At 36.7% G+C, this 25,388-nt stretch overlaps 1 protein-coding gene across 4 annotated transcripts in view; it reads left to right on the plus strand.

Moving 5' to 3' along the window:
• PTPRD (protein tyrosine phosphatase receptor type D) overlaps positions 1-25,388 on the plus strand; it is a 2,145,247-nt gene that overhangs the window by 1,816,559 nt on the left and 303,300 nt on the right. For all 4 annotated transcript variants that reach the window (XM_082611189.1, XM_082611192.1, XM_082611191.1 and 1 more), the window contains 2 exons: positions 6,996-7,141; positions 10,524-10,665. In XM_082611189.1, the coding sequence (XP_082467315.1) occupies positions 6,996-7,141; positions 10,524-10,665 (288 nt within the window). The remainder of the gene's footprint in view (positions 1-6,995; positions 7,142-10,523; positions 10,666-25,388) is intronic.

Consider the following 25,388-nt stretch of genomic DNA (forward strand, 5'->3'; position numbering starts at 1 on the left):
AGGGAGTGGGAAGGGTAAGCTGGGACGAAGTGAGAGAATGGCATGGACATATATACACTACCAAACGTAAAATAGCTAGCTAGTAGGAAGCAGCTGCATAGCACAGGGAGATCAGCTCGGTGCTTTGTGACCACCTAGAGGGGTGGGATAGGGAGGGTGGGAGGGAGATGCAAGAGGGAGGAGATATGGGGACATATGTATATGTATAACTGATTCACTTTGTTATAGAGCAGAAACTAACACACCATTGTAAAGCAATTATACTCCAATAAAGATGTTTAAAAAAATTAATGGTCTAGACATGCATAGAGTATGTTGTCAAAATGCCTTGAAAAGGAAGAGAGGAAATTGATGTCAAGAACTTTCTTGTCTTTTGCCATCATGAACAAGTTGAACTTATATGTAGAAGAATACAAAAGTATTCTACCATACTACACTTGGAACTTATGTGATTTATTTATGAATTTTTTGGCTTTGATTTTTGTCTCTTGCCCAGGCATCATACTTTATGTATCCCTGATTTCAATCGGCTCCTGGAAGTTAGGAAAATAACTTCCATATGCATTCTGGATGAACTTTCTCACTGATCTAGTGAAAAATAATTGCTGTAATACAGTACAAAGTACTTACCAAACCCTTGAGAAAACAGCCAGTATACTTTGTATGGTTAACTAAAACAGATTTGATTTGAAAATATACTATAAATTGAGTTATACCATATTGTCTGTGCAGCATCTTTGTAACTTTCCATCTTCTAATTTGGCACAGTAAAAATATCAGGACTTCACAATTAGATCAAAAGTCCATGATTCACGCTAAACCTCAGTGAGCCTTCCTTCCTTTCTTTTTCCCGTTTTCTCCGACTCTTTCTTTCCTTCTAAATTTATGTAGTACTATAAAGATTTCTAAAATTCTATAAAATAGGAGTAATGGTATACTCTTACAGGACTATGGAAAACACTGCATATAAGATATATAAAACATTTAGTCCAGTGCATAGAATTCACTGAAGAGTAGTTATTTCTTTATCCCATTTTGAAGTATAATGCTCCTTAAATCAAATTTTAAGGTTAAAAGATTGTGGAGTTGTATTAAAAAGAAAATATCATAGATAGCTCAAAAATAGTGTGACTTTGAAGGTCCATCCTGGCCATGGATGTCAGAGGTGACCCTGTTCAGATTCCATGTGATAGGATAGATGTCCCCTCAGGCCCTGGTTTATGTAGAACATCTGCCATGGAAACCACTCCAGCCTAGTGTCTTGTGCCAGGATCCTGGCCCTCCATACAGTTAAACATCAACTCTGGGACCTCCCCCCTCTTCCCTTGTCATGAGCCTTGTACAGTTGTACTGCTTTCTTGGGCACACTTTCCTACCTACCACAATGAATCATAACAGAAAATCCATCATCTACACAAACTTTGGCCATTTTCTATGTTTGGGGCAGTGGCAGTAGAGTGTGTTGTGACTGGACGGGAATGTAAACCCTGTGACAATGGCTCTTGTCCCCCTAAACCTTCAGACCTGGCCATGGCCCTTAGCATCACCCCGGATTCACCTCCTATGCTTTGCATTTCTCACCGACCTCCAGATCCCTCTTCCTGAGCTTCCCTTCAGAGCCCTCACCCTGATTCTTGCAGAAAAAGAAAGAACAGAGGTGAGGTTACCTGACAGTCTCATAAATTCTACAGATACCTTTTAGGGAGGAAGCAGATTCCTAAAGACAGGACTATATGTATGTGTGTGTGTGTGTGTGTGTGTGTGTGTATATATATATATATATATATATATTTTTTTTTTTTTACCTATATATTTTTACTGAACATTTCCTCGTCCTCTACCTCAGTATCGTTTAATAGCATTATTAACCTGCCCCTTTCAAGATTTTAAGTACATTATTATGACAAATATCCCTTTAAAATCAAAACTCTCTGTTTAAGGAAATGTTAATCAGCTGAAAGAAACAAAGCCAGTTATTTACATGCTGTTAGTTTTGTTCCCCGTGCAACATATTTCCTTGATGTCTGCAGAAGTGGCTTATTCATTAGAATTAAATTAGACAAACGGCACCATCATTTCATCTCTTCACTTTTGTAGCATGTGGTCCTTTCCAGGGACCTGTTTTAAGTGATTCTCAGTTGGCCAGTCAAGTTCCCACAAACCTGAGTCGTCTCCTTAACCTTTAAGAATTTCTCATAAATCCCTTTCTTCCATGGATGCTATGAGTGGACTTCAATGGTTCTCCTCACTTAATGTCTAGTTCTACTTAATGTAATGTACTAAAGGAAGGTTTTGTCCTTGATAGAGCAGTTTGTTAAGGATGGTCAAGGGCAATTTGCTGGTCTTGGTATGTTCTGTCCCCTGAATTTAATCACCTTGTGTGCTCTTTGGACTTATTATCTTGTCTTCAGAAAGCCTAGCAACTTGAGACCTGATATGGCATCAAAATATTACAGTCATTGCATTAAAGGTACTGTGCATTGCTTATACTTGTAAGAAGCAATCTAACCTCTTAGAAGGAAAAATCAATCAGCAGCCTGTGGCTCCTCTCAAGCTGTGTAGGAAATAATAATATACTTGATTCCTGGAGCTCCTGTCTGTTCTGTGAATGCATCCCGAGAATGCAGTCTTTGAACAGCACGTGAGCATGGCAGACACATTCTAGAATATCCAGCATGCCTCTGTTCTGACTCATATGCATGTTTAGCTTCTCTATTTTCCATTTAGAAAATAGACTTTCTGGGTCTAACAGTAATCTGACCTCTGCCTGGCATTAGTTTAATAAAAGGTCATACTCCTTATTTGTCAAAACCAGCTTGAGCAGAAATGCATTTTGCAAAGCACAATGTTGGCAGCTCTAGGTGGATAGCAATGGCAGTTAGCTACAATAATGGAAAGGTACTTATCTGAATATTGGTGACTGTAAAGTTTTAATGTCCTTCTCTCCGTCTTTACATTCCTGATAGTTCTTTATTTTCTTAAACCAAGCGTAATATTTATGGTTGTATCTCATGGGATAATCATGGGGACTTTCATTATTAAGACCTGAGGCTGTCCTGGTGTGTGACTGTGTAGTGGAAGTCTTTGTTTTATTCTTTTACATGGGTTCTCTTCTCTTTCTTCCCCTCTTCAGAGCATGACTTAAATTTGGACATACCCATGACAAAAGAAGGCAGAAGACTCATTTAGTTTCTTCTGTTAAACTGAGATACAGATAAGGGAGAGTGGGTGCTATGTGTTGTTAGACCCCTCTGGGAATGAAGATTCTTACTTGCTTCTAGCATTTGTTGGAGTTATGTTTAGGCTTCTTTCTTTCTCATCTGTTTCCTTTGGCCATCTGCCTAGCATTGACAGCATCACTGTTAGCGTCTGACCAGCCAAGGTGATTATTTATGCAACAAACATGCTTACTGAAAGGATTTTACTATATTATCTAGAGTGTTAACCTTGTATCATAGAGTAATGGCATTTCTCCTTTTCATGGTTTGGACTTGGTTGACAAATGTAGAAAAATTGACATCAGGGCTTCCCTGGTGGCGCAGTGGTTGACAGTCTGCCTGCCGATGCAGGGGACACGGGTTCGTGCCCCAGTCTGGGTGGATCCCACATGCCGCGGAGCGGATGGGCCCGTGAACCATGGCCGCTGAGACTGCGCGTCTGGAGTCTGTGCTCCGCAACGGGAGAGGCCACAGCAGCGAGAGGCCCGCGTACCACAATAAAAAATAATAATAATAATAATAATAAAAAAGAAAAATTGACATCAGATTCTGTAAGAAAGTCATGATTTTCTTGTCTGTGAAGGCTATTTTTTTTTAACATATATTTAGAAAAAAATTTAAAAATTAAAAAAAACCTGTGTACAAATAATTGATATGCCTTTAAAAAATGTAATGTGATCAGTTTCATTTTTGTGTGTTTGTTTTTAAAGAATAAATTTAAGGACCCTTTCGGGCTGCTTTTTTGAAGAATACTGAGTCACTACAGTGGGGTGTAGTGGGATTTAGAAAAACAGTCCCAGATCTGAAACAGATCCTAACTGGTTATTTCAATAATTTTTCCACAGTTCATTAGGTTAATTCAATTACTTGACTTCATCTTCAGAAATAAAATCCTTACAGGACTCTACTCAGTACTCTGTAATGACCTGTATGGGAAAAGAATGGAAAAAGAGTGGATATACATATATGTATAACTGATTCACTCTGCTGTACACCTGAAACTATCACAACATTGCAAATCAACTATACTCCTATAAAAATTTTTTAGAAGTAAAATTATCAATTAAGTTAAGAAAAAATCCTTGCAGTAGCATCCAGTGGTCATATCTTTAAACTTATCAGTGTTTGCATGAGAACTGTAAGGTATGACCAGAAAATGAAGATAAAAGAAAAACACATCTGAACATTGGAATGATAGTTGCATCCCTTTTTGAGAACATGGGAACTTGCCTCCTATGCTTTCCACTTAGAGATAAGACTTCTAGGTTTTATATTAATTCGACTTCTTACTGTCCCCACTCAGTATTTAGGAAGCACTTTCCTGAGTAACTGTTGCCTATTTGTAGATTGTCAGAATCTTCAAATTTCCTTCATTCTTTAGGATGAGAAATAGGGTACTTTCCCTTAAAAAAAAATCCCAGTGCATCAAAAATGGCATCCTACCTTCTTTGTTTATTTAATTTCTGATTAGTACATAGTCATTTTATGCAACAGTCCATACATTCTTGTGAGAAATTTCAAAACAGAACTTAAATGGGAAGCTGGGTTGTTAAAATTCATTTTCCTTTAGGGTTGACAATTTTTAAGCTATGGACTTTAAAAAGGAAAGTACCTAAATATGACAGTGTTGTACCACTTAAAATAGCAATGCAATACATTTTGTTTTTCCAGGGAAACTCCCTAGGAATTTTAATTTCATAATTATAATTTCCATTTAGATGCCGACAAGTGAGTGGTTATTATCAATTTGCATTGTTGGCAACAGCAGAGTGAAAAACATAAAAACTTTTAATATCTTTTTTGTTTGTGACAGAAAAGTGACATCAGTGTACTGCGTATTTTATTCCTCTCACTGTTAATCAATTCCAAATCATTTTAAACATTGCTCACAGTTCTGGTAATCATCCAGTTTGTATTGCTACCCTGAGATGCTGTTGGATGTGATATCTAGCAGCGTTTTTAGAGCCCACTTTCATTCCTAGGGTTTCTGAACAAACAGGTACCTGGGTTTTCACCCATTCTACTATCACCAAGTTGAATTTCCTGATGAAGTGGGGACTCATTTCCCAGCATCAGCATTACAAAGATACCACTCACCTCCCTTATCCCTTCTTTCCCTCATCATGGAAGTTAATACCTTAAAACTGGAAGGGATCTCTGCAACATAATTTATTTCACATTTCATATTTTTACAGTTAAGACACAGGAAAGTTAGGCACCCCCTCAAGATGTTACACATACAAAATGGTGGAACTGAGAAGGAAATCTGGCTTCCCTGACTCCAGGAAAATCAAGATGAGGGTCAGGACACACACCAACAGGCCGGCAGGAGCATCACATGGTAAACATGAAAACAAGGCGGAGAAAATACTGGTGATGAGCCAACAATGATGAACTTTGCTCTTTTCATCTTATTTAGAATCTAAGGATAGTTTTCAAACTAAACTTTAGCTATGGTTACTAAAACCTTGTTTCAGTGACGTAGCACTGAAAAATGGCCGGAGGGAAGAGAAAATTTGTAATAGGGGTAAGAAAATAGGAAATAAAATGGGAAAATAAAATGTTTTTGAGTTTAAAAAATGTCCAACTATAGCATAGTTGTCAAAACTCCAAGAAGCAAGAAAAATGTGAAGAGTAGGAAAAATAATTAAAACACCTTCTCCCAAACCACCATCGTTAATGTTTTAGCATATTTTGTCCTTTTTTGGGGTGCATTTTTCTTTACCTGATATCTCTCATCTGTAATTTTGTGTGATGCCTTTGTGGCTTACCATTGAGTCATAAGTATTTCTCGTGGCATATAATAAAAACTTTATAATTACAACATTTACTATTTGTATGATGTTCCATCATTTTGACAGTTTATCTCACCATCAATTCCTATAATGATGTTTGAGTACTTATAATCTTTGTAAATAAAATATATGGTTAATATCTTTGTCCATAAATATTTGTCTACATTTTATATAATTTTCATATAATAGATTTCTAGATCCGGAAATACCAGGTGGATAACAAGCAGGCTTTTAAGAGGGAAAGTGTATGTTAGGAACATTTAAAGGAGACAGAGGACATTTCAGAGACCTCCAACTGTTAGCCTTTCATCCTTAAGAATCTTGAAGTCTACATCTTTCTTTACAGAAATTCTTTTTTTGCTATAACTTTGGAGGCTTCTTGACTCATCTTTTTATGCAAATTGTGGAGTTAAGTTGAAAGTAAGGCAGCACACAGTATCTGGGTTAGAGTCACTTTACCATATTATCCTATTTCTATTTCTTGCCAAACCGTCTAACTCAGGGCTGTATTTCTTGTCTCTTTAAAATTTCCTAGAATTTCTCTTAAATGTCACTAATTTTAATAGTGGCACTGCTGCTTTCTGGCAATGTCCTGATAGCGGCATCAAAGCAAAGAGCTAAAATTTTACTCACTTTGATTGATGATCTCATTTTGTTACAGAGGACAAATTGGATTTTTTAAAATACCGGTAGTAAAAATTAATGTGTGATGTTGCTTTTCTAATGTTATTGCACCTCTGCCTTAATACGGATTTCAGCAATAAAAGCACTAGCAGATAACTTCACCAGAAAGTTACCTCCCTCCCCTTTTAACTACCCTCAGATGTAAAAGGTGCTTTCCTAATTTTATAATCCTTGTATATTTATATGTGTATGTATGTCTGTCTGTATTTGAGGGCTCTGGAGAGAGCAGTGGCAGTGGGGTAATAGTCTGTGTTTCCACTTTCCATCTAATTGTGATGTTTATTTCTTTTTATTTCAGCACCTCCAAGGTTTACACGAACTCCCGTTGACCAGACAGGGGTCTCTGGTGGAGTTGCCTCTTTCATTTGCCAAGCGACAGGAGACCCAAGACCTAAAATTGTCTGGAACAAAAAAGGAAAGAAAGTCAGCAATCAGAGATTTGAGGTATTAGGTCCATTGTTCTGTTTCTCTGGGGGAAGAATGTAACTGCTGAATTTTTGGTTTATATGTTACTTGCTTGTTTTTCTCTGATACAGGGTGTTGTAATCACTGAGATATGCCATTCCTTATGTTGTATGTGATGGAAAACTTCCCTCTAGATGGCTTCAGCTTTTTAAAAAAGGGATTTGGGGGTTCAGATGACTGACTTTTGTCGTGCTTGTACCAGGGCTCAAATAGTGTTCTTAGCATCCATCTGTAACCTCATCCTCAGACTGCTTCCCCTTAAGATGGCAAGATGCAGTCTCACATCCTCCCACATCCAAGACTAGAGGACGAGTGAGAGCTTTCTGTGCTGTTGGCTCTTACTGAGTTACGTGTTCATCACTGAACCAGTCTGTGTGGACAGCTGGATGGTACAGACTAACTCATTTATATTAATCAGAATCTACCTCAGTTACTGGGAATGAGATCAGTTCCATCCAACCCCATGGCTTGGAATGAGGGAGTAGTGTTTTCCCAAAGGGAATTCAAGTTCCTGTTATCCGGAAGAAGGGGAACGGATACTGGACAGCAAATTTAGTTGTCCACTATACTTCACACCTGTGTTTTACAGGTAGCATGGACTAGAAAGGGAACTTAGCTCCAGTGTGTTAGTGTGAAGAACTGCTCTGAAAGAAACATACTCAACCAGGTTGATAGTTGATAAACCTACGGATGAAGTCGATTTTGTTTATTCAGGAAAGCTTAGTGCATTGAAGATGATGATACATAATTCAGATATTATTTTGGGTGTTTTTAAGGAGCCTATGGTTTATAAATTTGCTTATTCTGGAGGAGAAAAATAGGTGATAAGCTATATAGAGAAAAATTAGAAGAAGCACAGAATATCATGCCTGTAACTTAAGATATGAAGAGGATAGATTGATTTTTAGAGAGTACTTAGACCTCCAAATGGACCCAAAGTGTAAAGCTCACCTCCTCTTACCTGAGTTTCTGACTACTTTATAGCCTAATTCACAGTTTGGCAAATTAAAACAATTCCCAGTTAAATGAAACATAGCAACGACAAAATTCAGAGCATTGTGAGTTTATTCATTTCTCACCAGTTCTCAAAGAGCAGTAAGTGGACCAAATGCATAAAGAGCATAATTACACTGGTGAAAATTGAAATCTGGCCTGTAGTTTACAAATTCTAAGTTTAAAATTCTGTTTGTTTGAAGATCAGATACCTACAGTGATTTAAACATAAACAAAAAGAATATCTTAATCTTTGAGAAATATTTCCTACATTGTCGTAGGAAATGATGTGTGTGTGACTTTTGGTGCACATATACTTTTTGGTTGAAATGAAATTGACTTTTTTGTCAAACAGAAGTTTGACATCATGCTTGCTAGTGATGGTGGCTTCTTGACAAACTCTTGTAACAAAGTTTAAATTATAACAGTAGACATTTCAAAGCGTGAGGTCTGCTCAGTACATAATTCCTAATGAGAGTCATATAAACATTCAGAAAAAATTATTTTAACACAAAGCGGCTACATCAAATAGTACTGAGTCTTGGGCTGTGAATCCTTCATATCTGTAGCAGTATATTGCATTTTTTGGTGTCACTAGTTTCTAAAGCCCACGAGAGTATGAGTGAGACTGATTTTGTTCCCTCTTCTATCTGCAGTGGCAAATATAGCATCTGGCCTAGAGTAGGTACATAATTAATACTGGGTGTTAAATAGGGTTTGCAAATTGGAGATTACAGTATTAGCATCTAATGTGTATATTGTTTGTTGAAGAAAATAGGTCTAAACCTAGGAAATAGTTCAGAAATGTAAGCATGCAATGACATGTAACAATTAATCAAAAGTTAAGAGAGTAGATCCTAAGAGTTCTCATCATAAGTAGAAAAACATTTCTTCTTTTATTGTATCTATATGAGATGATGGATGTTAGCTAAACCTACTTTGGTCATCATTTCAAAATATATGTAAATCAGACCATTGTGCTGTACACCTTAAACCTTATATAGTGATGTATGTCAATTATTTCTCAATAAAACTGAAAAAAATCAAAATTTAAATTAGTATTAAAGATGTTTAAACCTTTCTCTACATTAAGCTATAGGATGCTCAAATATATATATATGTATGTATTTTAATTATAGCATATTTGACAAAGATTCCAGTAACTATGAAACTTTATTCTCCCACGATGCATAGTAGATTCATTCTAAAGTGTGTGATATTTTTAATAGAGTTGAAAATAAATTGTGGTGCATTGAGAAATGGGATGTTTTGACTATCTCTGTGAATTTAGAATGTAAATGGGATGCGGAAAGGACTTGAAGTGGCCATATCTTAAAAACATTCAATCTCTTTTTTCCATATGTTGACCCTTATACACAAAATCTGGGATTGATCATCTTGTAAATATATTTATAAAGCATTCTTAATTTATTCACAATTTAAGCACATGGATATATTATTCATAGGGAAATGCAAAAAAGAAAAACGAACCACCATCTCAGTGAACAGCTGAAAAAACATAGCAGAGTTATAGAAAAGACAGGTAGAGGACTCTACAGTTTTGTACGCATATTTATCAATATTATCAACATCATTTTTTAAAAGTACTACTTGATTAGGTGACAAATACCTAGGATTGCTTAACTGTTTCAGAGTAGAGTCCATAATGATAGTGAATTCAGGCTTACTGTTTAGGACATTAATTTTCTGCCTGGTGAAGCAAGCCTCCATTTTACAGCAAGAATGCCCTAAAGATGCAGAAAATGCTAAGCTAGAACAAATACTGGAATGATTTATGGAAAAATTAATGCATGCCATCAGTCTCTGGGGCTATGAAAGCCATCTCATTGGCTGCCTAAGTACTAGATTTATGCAGTTTCTCTTCATGGTTTGCTCATCTATACTGTTCAGGATGAGACATTTTAAACCAGAAGAGCTATCAGTGGTGGCATACATTATTTCTTCACCTTATCGTCCAATTACTGAATGGATCCACATGTGCTATCAGAGACAGAATAATTTAAGAAGTGTATCCATCATAGCAGCAAGTCTTGCAAAATTAATAAAAAGGTCACATTGCCCTAGATACATATACTAGAATATTTTCATATTTAAACCCTGGATGGTTTTCTGTAGAGACAAGATATCTACATTTTTGCATATGTAGTTTCATGTCTTTCCATTCTGCAGTATAGGATTCAGCACATTAGAGCAATTATTCTGTTTCATCACTGTATCAAAATTCAGTCTCAAAATGCTTCTGAGTTTATTCTGAGCCTAATGGCTCGTTCACCACTGCATTAAGAGATTTAGCTGAGAGGCAGATGATAGTAACAACACCTGTGACAGCTATTGTTTCCTCTAATAGGTAATAGAGTTTGACGATGGATCTGGATCAGTTCTCAGAATACAACCCTTACGGACTCCACGAGATGAGGCAATTTATGAATGTGTGGCCTCGAATAACGTGGGAGAAATAAGTGTATCCACCAGACTCACAGTTTTACGTGGTAAGTATTCAAGTTCAAGGCTGCTGCTTGTGTCATGTCGTTGAAATTCTGTGTCCCAGGTGTTCTTTTGTAGAATCATTGAAAAGACTGCAGTTGTCATGACACTTAAATGGGAAATGAATTGAAGTAAAATACTGATTAGGGTCAAACTTTATTTAAATAGACAGAAGGTGCCTTCTCTCCTGGGACTTAAAAAATGCTAGTCGGGGAGAGGAAAAAATCCCAAACAAGTGCTGATTTCAAATGCCAGATACCAATTTGATTTTTGGTAAAGAGCCTTGATAGGAAGCAGGGTATGCTACTGTTTCGCATGTTAGCTTCACTTGCGTGTGGATTTTTCATATCTAGGTCAGCACCTACTTTTTGGAAATTACCAGAGCTGACATTGGTGTTTGCAAAATTAAAGGAATATCTACTACCTAAAGATGAGTTCTTATTAAGCAGAGGAATCAAGAACAAGAAAGGCACCTTTCTTCTTTATGTCCCAAAAAAGTGTTTTGTTTCAGTCTTTTATATTTCTTGAACTAACATCTGTTGATGCAAAGTGATTGGAAACAGTGTGCCCCCTTCTGTGTTTCCAGCTATGTGGCTTATGCAGTGTGCCCAAAGCATGGGATGACTTGCTAAATCTGTAGTACGGTGTGTCTACTTCCAACACTTCCTTTAGAATGACAGTGCTAGAGAATAATGGCTAGTGATTAATAATGCTCTGTTATATATATAATTCAATCTTTTGTGTAGAGATAAGAATATTGCCTAATTTGGCTTGCGTCGTAGTTGACATTTCCAGACTAACCCTCTGTGCCTTTGTTTCTTTCTCATACACACTTGCATTTGTCTGTTTGTTTTGTATTGCTTTGAACTTCGCTTTGCTTGATTCCACAACTTAGTAAAATAGCCTTTCTTCAGATGAAGGGAATTAGAAAGAAGAGATCATAATTGAATAATCTTAGAGGAACATATATAGAGTGAGAACATTTCTCCTCCATTCCATCCTCCCCACCTCCGCTTTGAGGCATGTATTTTTCTTTGTATGTTTTATACAATCAAAAATATTTTCTTTGAGATCTATTTAGTACCAAAATTAATCAGTCAATCTGAGAAGTCTAGAAAAGAATATTTATATATACATCCTAAAATGTGCTTTAAGTACCATAAAATCTTACTAAGTGTTAGGGGAAATATTGACCAACTGGATATAGATCTTTTAATTGCATGTAACAGAATGCTGCTTAAAAACAAACAAGTCAAATTTGAGCTACATTTCTGGCCATTATGACACACTGTGTTCATATAGGAAATTCTCCATTCCCCTGTAAACATATAGACATGTTGATTAAATATTTGAAAATAAAATTAAATGTTTGGTTAGGTTTACAAACATGAAAGAAATTTCCAGGTGCTCAAAACAGAGAGAGAGCCTTGGAGAAGAGACAATTTGTAATCTTATAAACCAAGATAATAACCACATGGACTATATGATTTAGGCCTGAAGTTTTAACTCTCCAGCAGGACACAGACCTATATAAAATAAGAGGAGCTAGATCAGCTTTCTGAACAAGGTAAGAATTCTAGCACTATTTCTGCAGTGCAATACTTAGAACCCGGAAGCTCACATAAAAGCTTGTCAGAAACGGTGAATCCCGTGGAGTGTGGAACAGACAGCCATGTAAGGACTCACCCCACAGAGACACCACCACAGTTCAAGCCATACAACCCCAGATAAAGTCATTTATTCCCAGATGGGCTCATAGGCACCAATTCTAAAGCATGAAAGCCAGTTCCAACTCATGAGGGACAGGAGGCCCAATCAGTGAGAGAAGAAATCATAGTCTGTGAACTATAGATAATTGAACTGTATGAATGGGTTTTAAAAGAAATGAATTCTAAATATTTGTAAAGGTAAAGAGAAGAGTAAAATCTGTTAGGTAAGAATAAGACTTCAGGAAAAAAAAGAGCAGTTAGGAGTTAGAAGTCAGATTTCGGAGCTGAAAGGGACCTTGGAGACCATGTTTATACATACTGTAATATGTACTAGAAATATGTACATATGTGGATATACACGTATATGTTCACATAAACTTAGATAAAAGGTCTGAAGATTGTTGAGTAATTTTGGGGGCCATTCATATAGGAAGCTAAATCAGATTTGCTGGTCTTCTTTTAAAATTTTAATCTTTGCTTATTCATGTAGTTTATAACTAATGCTATTATGTAGAAAACATATTACAAAGATACAATCAAGGAAAAGTTATTAGAAACTTTTTAGGTGTTTTCGCCTTCTGAGTTCCCTGAACAAACCCCTTAAAAGGAAACAGTGGCAGTCATTTGGCTTGACTTAGTCTTTATGCATTTGATGAAGGAATTAACAAGAAGTTGGAGGAACATATCACTTTACATAGACATTCATATGGATTTATGTTTTCCTGCCTCCCAGCTGACTGGGGTCCTCCCATCTCATCTGCTTTTATCCAACTAACTCCCACATAAAACAAATACATTTGAAATTTTTAATGTAATCTTGACTTTCTATGTGAATATCTGTCATATATAAGTATGTTTGTATGAAAATTTATGATTCTAGTAAAGTACTTAAACCTTATTTTTTTAAGACTATGTTTAGCAATTTTGGAAATGTTTCATGAGAAAAACTCAAAGGTATTTTGGATAATGAAAAAGTAGTCTAAACATAACCTTAAAATAGAATATTTTTATATATCCTTATAGGATGAAATAAATGGGGTTGGGAATTATTTTGTTTCCTAGAGTTACCTCTTTGTTTAAAATTTCTAAATAACAGTAATCTTATTAGTAATAGTCTTTACAAATATTCCAGTGGTAAACTGACATTTCTAGATTATGAACATTGTGAACAGTTAACTAGATGAATGTGAAGAGTTTCATTCCATGGTTGATGGGCTTCGTGCTCATTTTAAGTTCACTTGTTCTTGCAAATCACATTGACAGATATTCAAGCTCTCTGGTCTGCAGTGCACTTTTCATCCACTACCCATCGTTAGATGCCCATTTTGTCCACATGGGTCATTTACTTTTTACCCACTCTGCTGACAATGCCAAAAATGTGCCAGCTGTCACAGTGGGTTTTGTCTAAGTGGACTGGATGGAGATCACTAATTTATTTCACACAGGCTACTAGAGGACCTAATTAATTGGAGATTTAATCATCTGACCTGTACAGCTAATGCAGAAGACATTGAAATAATACTCTGACCATCCATGTGCATTGAAGGGAGTACTTCAGGGAAAACTTTCCCTGTGTAGCTCGTTTCAAATTACCCTCGCTCTGAAAAACTGTTTTCATAAGGAAAGATAACTACAAGCTCGGGCTGAACATACCCTGGAATGAGATATTTGAGCAATTACCATTTATACGCTGTAGACTGCAGTTCATAGAAGAAGTAGTGGGAGAAGGGGGGTTGAATCTGGTACTTATGGCCTCCAGGTCATTTAAAACTTTTTTTGGTTGCCCTGCCTGTGGAAACACAAGAACATACCATCTCCGTAGTTCTATAGTACTTTAAGGGGCTAAGCATAGTTGTCATACACGTTTCCCTTCTACGCAGAACTTTAAGTGAAGGCCTCACATCTCACTGAGTGGTTATTAAGGGTTGAGTCTTACCTAACTGTGGGATTCTGCTAAGGACTTTGGATTTGATATTAAGCTTTCAGTGAAGAGCAAAGTATAGGACCAGAGAGGGTGTTTTAAGAAGAGCGATTATCATCCAGATGGAATTGGTTCTTTCTGAATCTTTGGTTCACTGGCCACAATTTCCTTCTGTCCAAAGGTATTACATTACTTGTAAATATAAATCTGTATAATGATAACTGGGGATGAAAATGTTCTCTCAGATGTATCTTGTCCGCCACTGGACGGGGAAATGAGACATCACCTTCCATAGACTTTTCTTTCCTATAGGAGTCCAGGAGCATCTGCCTGTTTTAGACAAGTAGAAAGACATAAAGAATCCCTTTTTCTTGGGACTTCCCTGGTGGTCCAGTGGTTAAGACTCTGCTTCCACTACTGGGGGCACAGGTTCGACCCCTGGTTGGGGAACTAAGATTCCACATGCGTATGCTGTTCTGCATGGCCAAAAAATCCCCCGAAGAATCCCTTTTTCTTGCTCACATGACTCCCCCTCTCTAAGAGAAAGTTCTAGAAAAATTTAGTCAGCTTTGTCTCTGATAGTCTGAGATGTCTAAATGTCATGTTTCTTGAATTTAGGTTTTTTGTTTTTAGGTAGTAATCAGAAAATACACATTTCGTTGTCATCCAAAGCAGCATGTACTATGTCATTTTTCTAAGTTTAATGGATTATCTTCTGAGACTTGCCCATTCTGAAATAACACTGATCCCCAAGCCAGCACGAGCACTACCACAACAAAACAGTGTATGATATATATCGTTGTTGCTGTTATCTTCTAGCTTGTTCCTAGAGCACACACAAAGTAAAATTGTTGTCAACAAAAGATAGCTGACCAAACATGAGACAATTGAGTTGCCTAGTTTTACAGGTATACCTTATGAAATGGCACTTATATTTGAGGATCTACTCCACATACATGCATCATAGTTTATGAATAATCACCATCAAGACATAATACACAATGTCCTCAAGTCCAGGTCTCCAGTAGTTTGAGTTCCAGCTCTGGCTCTGTCCCAAAACAGCTGTGACATCTTGAGCAAATCTATTAACTTCCCTGTTCTTTTACTTCTTTATCTTGGCGCCATGTGCACAGGGAAGGCACTGAATTGGTGATCACTCAGATCCCTGCTTTCTAGCTTTCTGTGATTTGGTGACATGCCTATTTCAACAAGTCAGTTCTTGCAAGATGGAAAAAAGATGCTCCCCGATCCCTGAAGGTGACTGTTACTGATATAGTAAAACACACAGTGAGCAGTTGGATGAGACAGAAAAGGCATTTCACTGGGAAATGGAGAGAAATGTTTGCATAATATGTCTGTTTCAAAAAAAAATGTAAGTCATTATAGCAGTTGTTTAAAAACAAAAACAACTTTTACCATCTTTCAGGGAGAAGGCAGTCAACTCTCTCTGCCATCATGCACTACCCTGTGATCAGAATTAGCATGTTCATTACAGTCTCATTTTATTAATGCCTCTTTTTGAAGATGAACACAGTTGTCCCTGCTGTGAAAATGGTACTTTGCCATTTATGTTATAAAATGGTCTCGGCTGGGGATCCAAGCTAGGAACATTAAAGAACAAAGCACAGCTGCTTGACTGTCACACAAAAGGATTTTTATAAAAGACTGAAACAAAAGGAAGGATGGCCAACACAGAACAAACTTGCTGACAATTACGGTACCGAGTGAAGATTATTTGAAAAGGCTTATAAAATAGTTGAGTACTTGGAATAAATTGATACCAACATGATAAAGCCTTTCTGAGTACTGTATTCCCATGCTGAAAAGAGGTGGTGGTGGGCAGAGCCATATAAGTAAACAGAATCTTCTGACTTTCAGTAGTACTTACAAATAACTACTCTTTACGTATCAGTGTTGACAAAGGCAGGAGCCCATGTGAACAGTTCCATGGAGACCCTAGTGCGGAGAAACATTAAAACATATTTCGGAGAATGTGCGTGTGTGAGCTGAGGCTCTGAGTGTTCCCTTGTGATCAGTCTTTTAAGGACCTTCCTGTTGGTGATGCATGTTGCTTTCTTTTAATCATTATCACTTGTTTTTCCATGCTGGGGTTATGTCTTAAAAGGGCTCAGAGAGAATGAGTGCACTTGTGAATTACTGCATTTAAGTGAGAACAGTTTTCTACTTTAGGCTTCATATTATATTATTTAAGATAATTTAAAAATGAATATTGAGTCATGTGAGTGTTTACTGTTGATTGATTTGTTAATGGAGCCGTAGAAATGTCGAGCTGGGAGGGAATGTGGTGTACCAAGCCAAATCTCTTACATTTGATGGAAGAAACCAAAGTCCAGAGAGTTTGAAATGATTTTTTTCTTGGTCATACAGCTAAGATTTCCTTTGGGTTTTACCCAGTCAGAAATAATCCCTGCCGTATTATGTTGTGACAATGTAATCTAGCCCTTCAGATACTCACTTCTGTTGTATAAGACATTGTCCAGGAAGAACTATGTTCTTCCAGCTCACCAGCCACAGACAAGCAGAGGTGGCCGAAAACAGTGCTGTCGTGCTATGGGTGTGCAAAGTGGAAAAACTCCACCATGATGATGCATCATGGGAGGGAGGAGGTCTCTGTGTTGAGGCTTGAAGACTATGTAGGGTTTTATCAGGCAGAGCTAGTGTGAGAGACTGTTAGGGATAGAGAAAGTTTCATGAACCTGATTACATACACAGGTAAGAAACTGCTAAATATTTGATGGTGGGTGTGGGTGGTATATTAGGGTTCTCCAGAGAAATGGAACCAATATAAGTATATGCATATTTATACTTTTTTTGTTTATATATGTAAAGAGATTTATTATAAGGAATTGGCTTATACTATTAAGGAGGCAGACAACACCCAAGATCTGCAGGGTGAGTCAACAAGCTGGAGGCCTAGGAAAGCTGATGGTATAGTGTGAAGGCTGGCCGACTTGAGACCCAGGAAGAGCTGATGTTTCAGTTTGAGTCTGAAGGCAGGAATATGCCAGTATCCTAGTTTGAAGGCAGTTGGGCAGGAGGAATTCTTTTATTTGGGAGAGGGTCATTCTTTTTGTTCTATTCAGGCTTTCAACTGATTGGATGAGGCCCCCCTCACATTAGGAAAAACAATCTGCTTTATGGGTCTTTTGATTTAAATGTTAATCTCATCCCAAAACACCCTTACAGTAACACCCAAAATAAGGTTTGACCAAATGTCTGGGCACCTTGTGGCCCAGTCAAGTTGAATATGAAATTAACCATCACAGGTAGGTATAAGCAGTAGTTGCTCAGAATAGAGTAGAAGTTAAAAGAGTAGTAGTAGAAGAAAATGAGGTTGGGACATACTTCATTGGCCAAAGAGGTTAAACTACACAAGTGAGAAATCATGTGACTAAGTTAATATTGACCATCTCTATATGAGTTGAAATTTGCAGAGGTTTACTAAAATACTTAAAGTAACGTATCAAACAATTCATGGTGCTTTATATACAATTGATGTTTATATTTTAAAACTGGATATTTGGTTGACTTTCATTGATAAAATTTGAACAATTTTTTAAAATTCAACTTCCTGGCTTTCAAAATTAGTTTTATTTTAAGCTACTAATTAAGATGTAGTTTTCAAAGTTGTACATGCATAACTTTGAGGGGATTTAGGGCATAGATATACCAAATGCCTCATCTAGGGTTTAATTATGAAAATCCTAGTTATATAGCTCCTTAGAAGATCAAGTAACTTATTTTATCTTATTAAAAAAAAAGACTTGTGAATTAATGCCACATTAAACACAAATATGATGACATACATCCTAGTATTCTTAATATATTTTATTAAAGATAGCAGGAAAATTTAAAGAGTGTCTTATCTGTGATCTTTCTAAATGAACTTGCATTTTAATTTACATTTCAGAACTTTCCATGCCCTTATTTTTTGTATCTTTAACATTTATGCTTGATTTTTAAATTTTATCCTTGCATTAAATATGCATATATTATTTTTACACAATGGATTTTTTTTTAACGAGTAGATTTTGGCCACAAGGTAACCCTATTAAATTTTTTTTTTCTCACATACCTGATGATATGTGTGTGTTCGGGCAATAAAATTTGATCTCAGTTTGGGTTTTCCTAGAAGAGAGCCTACATTTTTTCAGAATATAGCACCAAAAGAGCTGTTTAAAAGAGTGAAACTGTGTATCATGAGTGAGACTAGCAAATTATTATTACAATTTTCAGATATTTTCTGTCCTTCTAAGTTTATATTAATACTTCTTTTTGTTTGAGTATTTGTTTAATTGCATGGGTAACCATAGATCAATCATTTATCAGACAACTAGAAAATTAAATATAGTGGGAAAGTATTAGCCCATAAGAACTTGATAGCTTTTAGTAAAGTTGATTCTTATTTATCAATACTTACTCCTTGTATAGTGAAACCAAAAATTCTGTTTGGGAAATATATTTGCATATATATTTATGTGTATATATATATGTTTTATACATGCAATGTATATAGTGTGGTGTGTGTGTGTATGACGTGTTGGCTTCGTAGCACTTTGCAATATGTGAAATTATATTCTTTATTTCTTGAAACTTTTATTTTATGTTTCCCTCCCCCCTTAGCCTATAAGCTCCATTATATTTTTCTCTGGCCTAGAAATGTTCCTAGCATTTATTGGGCACCCAACAAATATTTGTGGAATGAATGTATACATATAAAGAGGGTTATATAGATATGGTTATGTAAACACATATTGAGACCATTTGGGCAGGAATTAATCTCACTCTACATATAATGGACAAAAGTGATCATTATTTCATTAGTCACTGTAGGATGGAGAGTGTGATTGAGACCCAGAAAAATCAAGGCAAATGGAATGAACACTACAAAGAGAGGTAGTGAAACAGAGGAACCACAATGGAAAGAGAATGCTCTTTGTAGCTATATAGACATGGGTTCCTATCAGTAGTCCACTGTTTCTGACCTATATGGGTTTAGACACTTTACTTATGTCTAAACTTGAAGCTCCTTAACTTTAGATGTGGCACAGTGACTCAGATATAAAAGTTGCTGCCTTCTCCCATTATCCCTTTGAAGCTGAGCTCTTTGGTTTGGCCCTCTTGTCCACTGCTGAATCCTCAGTGTCTGGAATAGTGCCTGTCTATGGTGATGGGAAAGAGGGTAGGATTGACAATTCTGGAAAAGTTTTCTGTGCCTTATAAAACATTGCTTAGTCCAAAGGACTGAAAATCAGCTTTTCACATGGAAATAAGGTAATATGAGAGTCTGAAAATATGCATGCATTGCCAAGTTATTTGGAACAACTGAAGATCATTTATTGGTACAATGCTCTCTAATATGCAATATCTAAGAATTTTAACTTCTTTTTTCCCCTAGTACATTTGTGCTTAATGTTGTGTTAACACACGTTCCCATAGTCTTCAGAATTCTTGTACATTAGGACCCGATAGTCAGTTGCTTGGACCGCCTAGGTCAAACTAAGGTCATACCTAAAATGGGATTTCTGTTCTATTATATCTGGACTATCCCAGATCACAGAATAGATAAAAACCATTAATTTTTTTAACGTCTTTGAAAATGCAGCATCATTAGTTATGTATTTTAGAAGAAGTGGGAAAATCTCATATATTGTTTCAACCTTTAAAGAGGTAATGGAAAAGGATTTTTGTTTGTATTTTGTTTTCTTCTTCCAGATTATTTGTGCTACTGCCTTTGATGTAGGAAGTGAAAAAAGGTGTGGTTACAGAGTTCAGGTTCTGCCAACAGATGTCTGAGTTCCAATCCTAACTCCACTATTTGCTCTGTGGCTTTGCTCACATTTCTCTTAAGCTTCAGCTTCTTTGTTTGTTAAGTAGAGATAATAAGACCTATTGCCTGAACTTGAGAGGGTGATTCCAGGAGATGATCCACATAAAGCTTTTAGCAAGGTACTCAGTTAATGTGAGTCATTATGGAGGATATCATTAGTCTTACCAATACAATTACTACCAGTAATATTACAATTATCAATAATTCATTTTAAATTATTTTGATTAAAGGGCACTGCTGTATTTGTAAAGCAGAATTTTCTGGCACAGGCAGAGCCATCTCTGTGAGGCCAGGGAAACACATAGTTTATAATCATTAAGTTGTGCTGCCTTGTCCACTAATAATTCTGTGGGTCAGATGCGTGAGCCACCAGTTGGCTACTGTGGGTTTCACAGAGTATTTAAAATTTGAATGTCATCCCGACATAAGTGATTAGGGAGTGTACTTAAGAGAAAATGAGAGGAAGCTTTTCTTTTATCCACGACAGAGTTATCTCCATACTTAGACTAGAAGTGTCATGAAGGCAGGACTTTGCTCAAGACTGAGCACCCTGCACAGCGCTCAACATGTTTTAAGTTTTCAGTGAATATTTGTTGATTGAGTGAGCAAATGACAAGTTTAACAAAGGCATTTCTAAATATTTTTTCTTCCAGAACTACTTCATGTAAGGTTTTATTTTTAAAAATCAGAAATAACAGAATGCATTGCTTCCACATCAAAGATAAGCACACAGTGCATGAGAAGCAATTTGTATTAAATTCATGAATTTATTCATTTGATAATATGGTTCTCCCTGTGCCAGGGATTGCGCCAAGTGTTGGGACTAAAAAGATGGAAAAGACATTACCACCACCTGCCTTCAAGGAAGCTACAATCTCTGTTTGACAGAAACCATAATTTTGGTGAAAACGACAAGGCAGTTATACATATATACTGTCACTGGGGATAACGAGGTCTATTCTTAGAGGTGCACTCACAGTAATTCAGCTTACGCCTTTCTAAGTTAGTACTTGCATAAGAAGAACTCATGTCTCCTTGAGGATGCCATCAATATGACAGTAAGGTTTGTTGAAATGTAAAATGTGTTTGACATATGACGCCTCAACTGACAGAAAAATTAAACTTGCCTTTTTTTCCTGATGAGTAAAAATGTTCTGAGGGAAAATTATATTTTATCCGTAGAAAGATTTGGGGTATACTTTGCTTGGGTTTTGAGAAAATAGGATGCAGTAAAAAGCTTAAGTAATTACCTTCAAAGTAATATTCCCATTTGTTTCTCTCCCAACTAAGAGTAAAAGGAGTTTTTATTACGGCACCATTTTTTTATGACTATTTTTTGCTCTGGGTGGAGATGACAAAGCATACCTAAATAGGAAATGATTTTAATGTGTACTAATAAAATACCTTAAAACATCTTCTTCCTCAGACAACTTCCTTAAACAAAATTAATTTTCATAATGAAATATTTATTTATTTTAAAAAAATGGAAGTTCAGGTGCTTTTACCCTTGAGGAAAATCCATTAGCGTATACTTCAAAATAGGAACATTCTTTGATCTGTTACTTCCTAAGGCCTCACAACTTGGGTAGGAACCCTGTACCCTAAAGAACCTTCTGTTTACACTTGAGTTTTATGCATGCCATAATATCTTATGATGCTAGATCTGAATTTCCAGGTATTGCCAAGCCTGTTATAAACTGATATCAAGTGCTACAGCGGACTTAACTGGGAGTCCCATTAATCTTTGTTGAAGATGCATGAATAAAGTTAGCACTTACCCACTCAACAGCAAATGGAAATCCCTTGTCTCAGCTTATCAACAGCTAAATCATTGCTGAGGAGGAAGAGTTCACTTGGACTTAAATTATTCTTTGCAGTAATTTACCATAAACCAGCTACAAAGAGATAGGAGGACATTCAGTGTTGCCCAGTAGGACTGGGGTTTAGCTAGTCTTGTCTTAATTTCGTATCAACATGTTTAAAAGATGGCTCTGATAACTCAAAAACAAACAAAATATGTTGATATGATATGTTTTAAAAAGCCTGACCAACTACATGCAAACAGTGTTGATTAAGCCCAGAGGCCATTCTTCTTGTGTCTTCCAGTGATGATTCCTTGGTCAAAGGCCCTCACCAAACCATCGCCATGTTCTGGTGCCAGAAAATCTAGAGGGGTATGGTGGAGGGGAAGTAATCTGATGTGGAGTTGAGGTAGAGACAGATTTACCCTGCAGCTCAGGAAACTTCACTGTCAAGGCCTTCACTTACCTGGTGCCTTCCAAAGCCCTGGGAGGGCCTAGTAGTATGTTCAGTTGATTATATGTTTGTTTGTTTTTTTCCCTAAATTTGCAAAAGTAGTATTTTTGCATTTGTTTTCATAAAGTAGACCTCTAAAATTTCATAAGTTTCAAGTGTTATAGAGTCTAGATCTACCACTAAGATAAAACTAAGAGATATATGATTGATAAAGAATATTAATTGTGGATGTGAGTCTAACAGATGGTGGGATGAATGTCTTTCCCGACTCACTCTCCTTTGATCAGCAGACTTAAAAGGACTTTGCCAAATGTTTAAAATTCTGAGTCCCTAAATTTATGGAGAATATCTTAGCTTTGTTTGCTTCCTCTTCTGTTTAACATATAATGTACTCATGGAGTGAACACATGCTGCACTCTCCATAAGGATGGTTGTATGCTTCATATAGCATCCCTCCCCTGACCCCCTGTTAACTGAACTTTATCTGGTTATGTTTTATTCCTCCATTCTAAAAGGCCAATTTTTCTATTGCTTCTCTTTCTATCCGAACATCAACACCAACACCAACACCATCACTGAAGCAAAATAGTCTTGTCTGTGAGACACTAATGGATTCATAATTTTTATTTTAATATAATTTAGTTATAAAGTTTGGTGTTATTATTTACAAAATTCATCAAATGAATTTCTGAGCTTATTCTCTGTGAGTGACATGTTGTCTTGTATGTCAAAAAAGAGACAAGGAGGAAGACAGGCATGGTTGGGGCTGCTTTTCTTAAAGTTTTTCTGTAAAATGAATATTTACAAGATCTTCAGATTTCTATTCTCACTGAGGAGACATCACAGAACCTGTTTACATTTTCATGTTTTACAGATTATTGGAAAAGAGAAATAAATAAATAAATACAAATAATAAAAGAAAAGAAATTCCTGCACAATTAAGAATCACCAGGGCTTCCCTGGTGGCGCAGTGGTTGAGAGTCCGCCTGCCGATGCAGGGGACGCGGGTTCGTGCCCCGGTCCGGGAAGATCCCACATGCCGCGGAGCGGCTGGGCCCGTGAGCCATGGCCGCTGAGCCTGCACGTCCGGAGCCTGTGCTCCGCAACGGGAGAGGCCACAACAGTGAGAGGCCCGCGTACCGAAAAAAAAAAAAAAAAATCACCAAGCGTGCAGGTCAGCTTGTGGATGGGTGAATTTTAGAATGTAAGTGTTTCTTTTGTGAGAGCCAGAGAGATCCTCAGCCCTGAAAGAGAAGGCTACTCAGTATTTGACTAACTTACTGAGGGGATCTCCCTGCACTGTGGAGGATCTATAAATTCAGGGAGGCCAAAGTTCAGAAGTCGCTTGACCAAAATCTCACAGATATTAAATGGGGTTGATTACCAGGTTTTCTGACTCCAAATCCTGTGCTGTATTCACTACTTCATGTTGCCCTCTGATACTGTGTTGCAAAGGGTACAAGTGATATAAAGTGACATGAAAGAATAACAGGGATTGATGTTTTTTGGATCCCAAGTACAAGGATGGGAATATGTGAAAAATACCTTAATGGCAGCAAGAAGGGCCACTGGATTGGTTGTTTAGGGGCATTTTGTCATCATCCTTGAGTTTCTCCTTAGCAAGGGTAGAAGGAGAGCCATGAGAGTGTGAAAGGGTGGAATATAAGGGACGGATGGTCTTGAAAAAGAAAATGAATTTAAAAGCGTGCACTTTAAGGAAGACCTAGGAAATCTCAAAAGGCTGATTAAAAGAGTGCTTCCTAAATGTTTTTCTGATGCACCCCACGATGAGAGAAGGTCAATGCTAATCATTTCAGTTGTGTTGGAACTGATCTGAGTTGGTGTTTATGACCCCGTGACTTTCTCCTTCAAACCTCTGGCTGATGGAGATTACCAGCACCCCTCACCATCGGTCTGTTAATCTAACAAGAAAATAGTTCTCCTTCATTAAGAAAATTGTTCAAAGAATCTTTGATCACCAGTCAGGGCATTGTGCACGGTATATTTCTATGAAAATGAACAGTCCAGATTCAGGTTTTTTTGTTCTTTTTGAATATTATCCATTACTGGAATTGCTGAGCTAATTGGAAAGTACCAAAACCTTTGTATATATGGTCTTTATTGAATCTTTGTCAGAGAATCAGGGGCATGGTGATCTCTTTTTCAGGGCTCAAATATCATAGTATTATAGGAACATATCTCATTTGCTATACCCCACAGAGGGTCGTTGTGTGAAGCAAGTGTTCATTCATTGTCTGTCTTGAATAGCAGTTGGTGGAAGCTTAATAAATAGGTCTTATTGTTGAGGAGGTAACTTTAAATTCTTATTTTAGGCAAAAGCATCTGCAAATTAAGACTGCAGAAAGCATCAGTAAGAAGATCCTCACAATTCTCCTCAGTTGGACAATTCTTCATTACAGTGACAATTTAATTGGGTTTAAAAAGAAATGGCAATTTAAAATCAAGGGCTTTAAGTGGGACAACCTACCAGTTTCAAAGTTAGTATTAAAAAAAAAAAAAACAGCAAGACCCGAAGAAGGCACATCTTTAGTTCTCTGGTTAGTTATTTCCTATTGAGTATGTTCTGTGCTGAAATTGCACTATCAGATGTGCCTTTTAATGGCAACTTTTGCAAAAGAGTCTGAAAATAAAGAGAAGAAACTAAATTTACCCTTTTATGCATGTGGATAGGTACACATAGAAATACCTGTTTTTATAAAAGTTTATTCACTCAGTTTTATTATTTCAGTGCTTCAATGACTCTATTTTTCTAATTCAAACAACTTGGATCTTTTTGGTCCTTTTAAACAGGAATGAAATGGGTATTGCTTATCCCATGAGGGCAGGTGTTATGTTTGACTTATCCATGCTTGTATGCACCTAGACAGGAGAGGTTACAAAGCATGTACTCAAATATTTGTTGAAATAATATGTCAGTAAATTTTACAATTTGGGACTGTCCAAGTGACATATCCTAAGTTGACTTTAGCC

The sequence above is a fragment of the Mesoplodon mirus genome (genome assembly GCF_964341445.2).
Source record: "Mesoplodon mirus genome assembly, chromosome: 1".
Taxonomy (NCBI): domain Eukaryota; kingdom Metazoa; phylum Chordata; class Mammalia; order Artiodactyla; family Ziphiidae; genus Mesoplodon; species Mesoplodon mirus.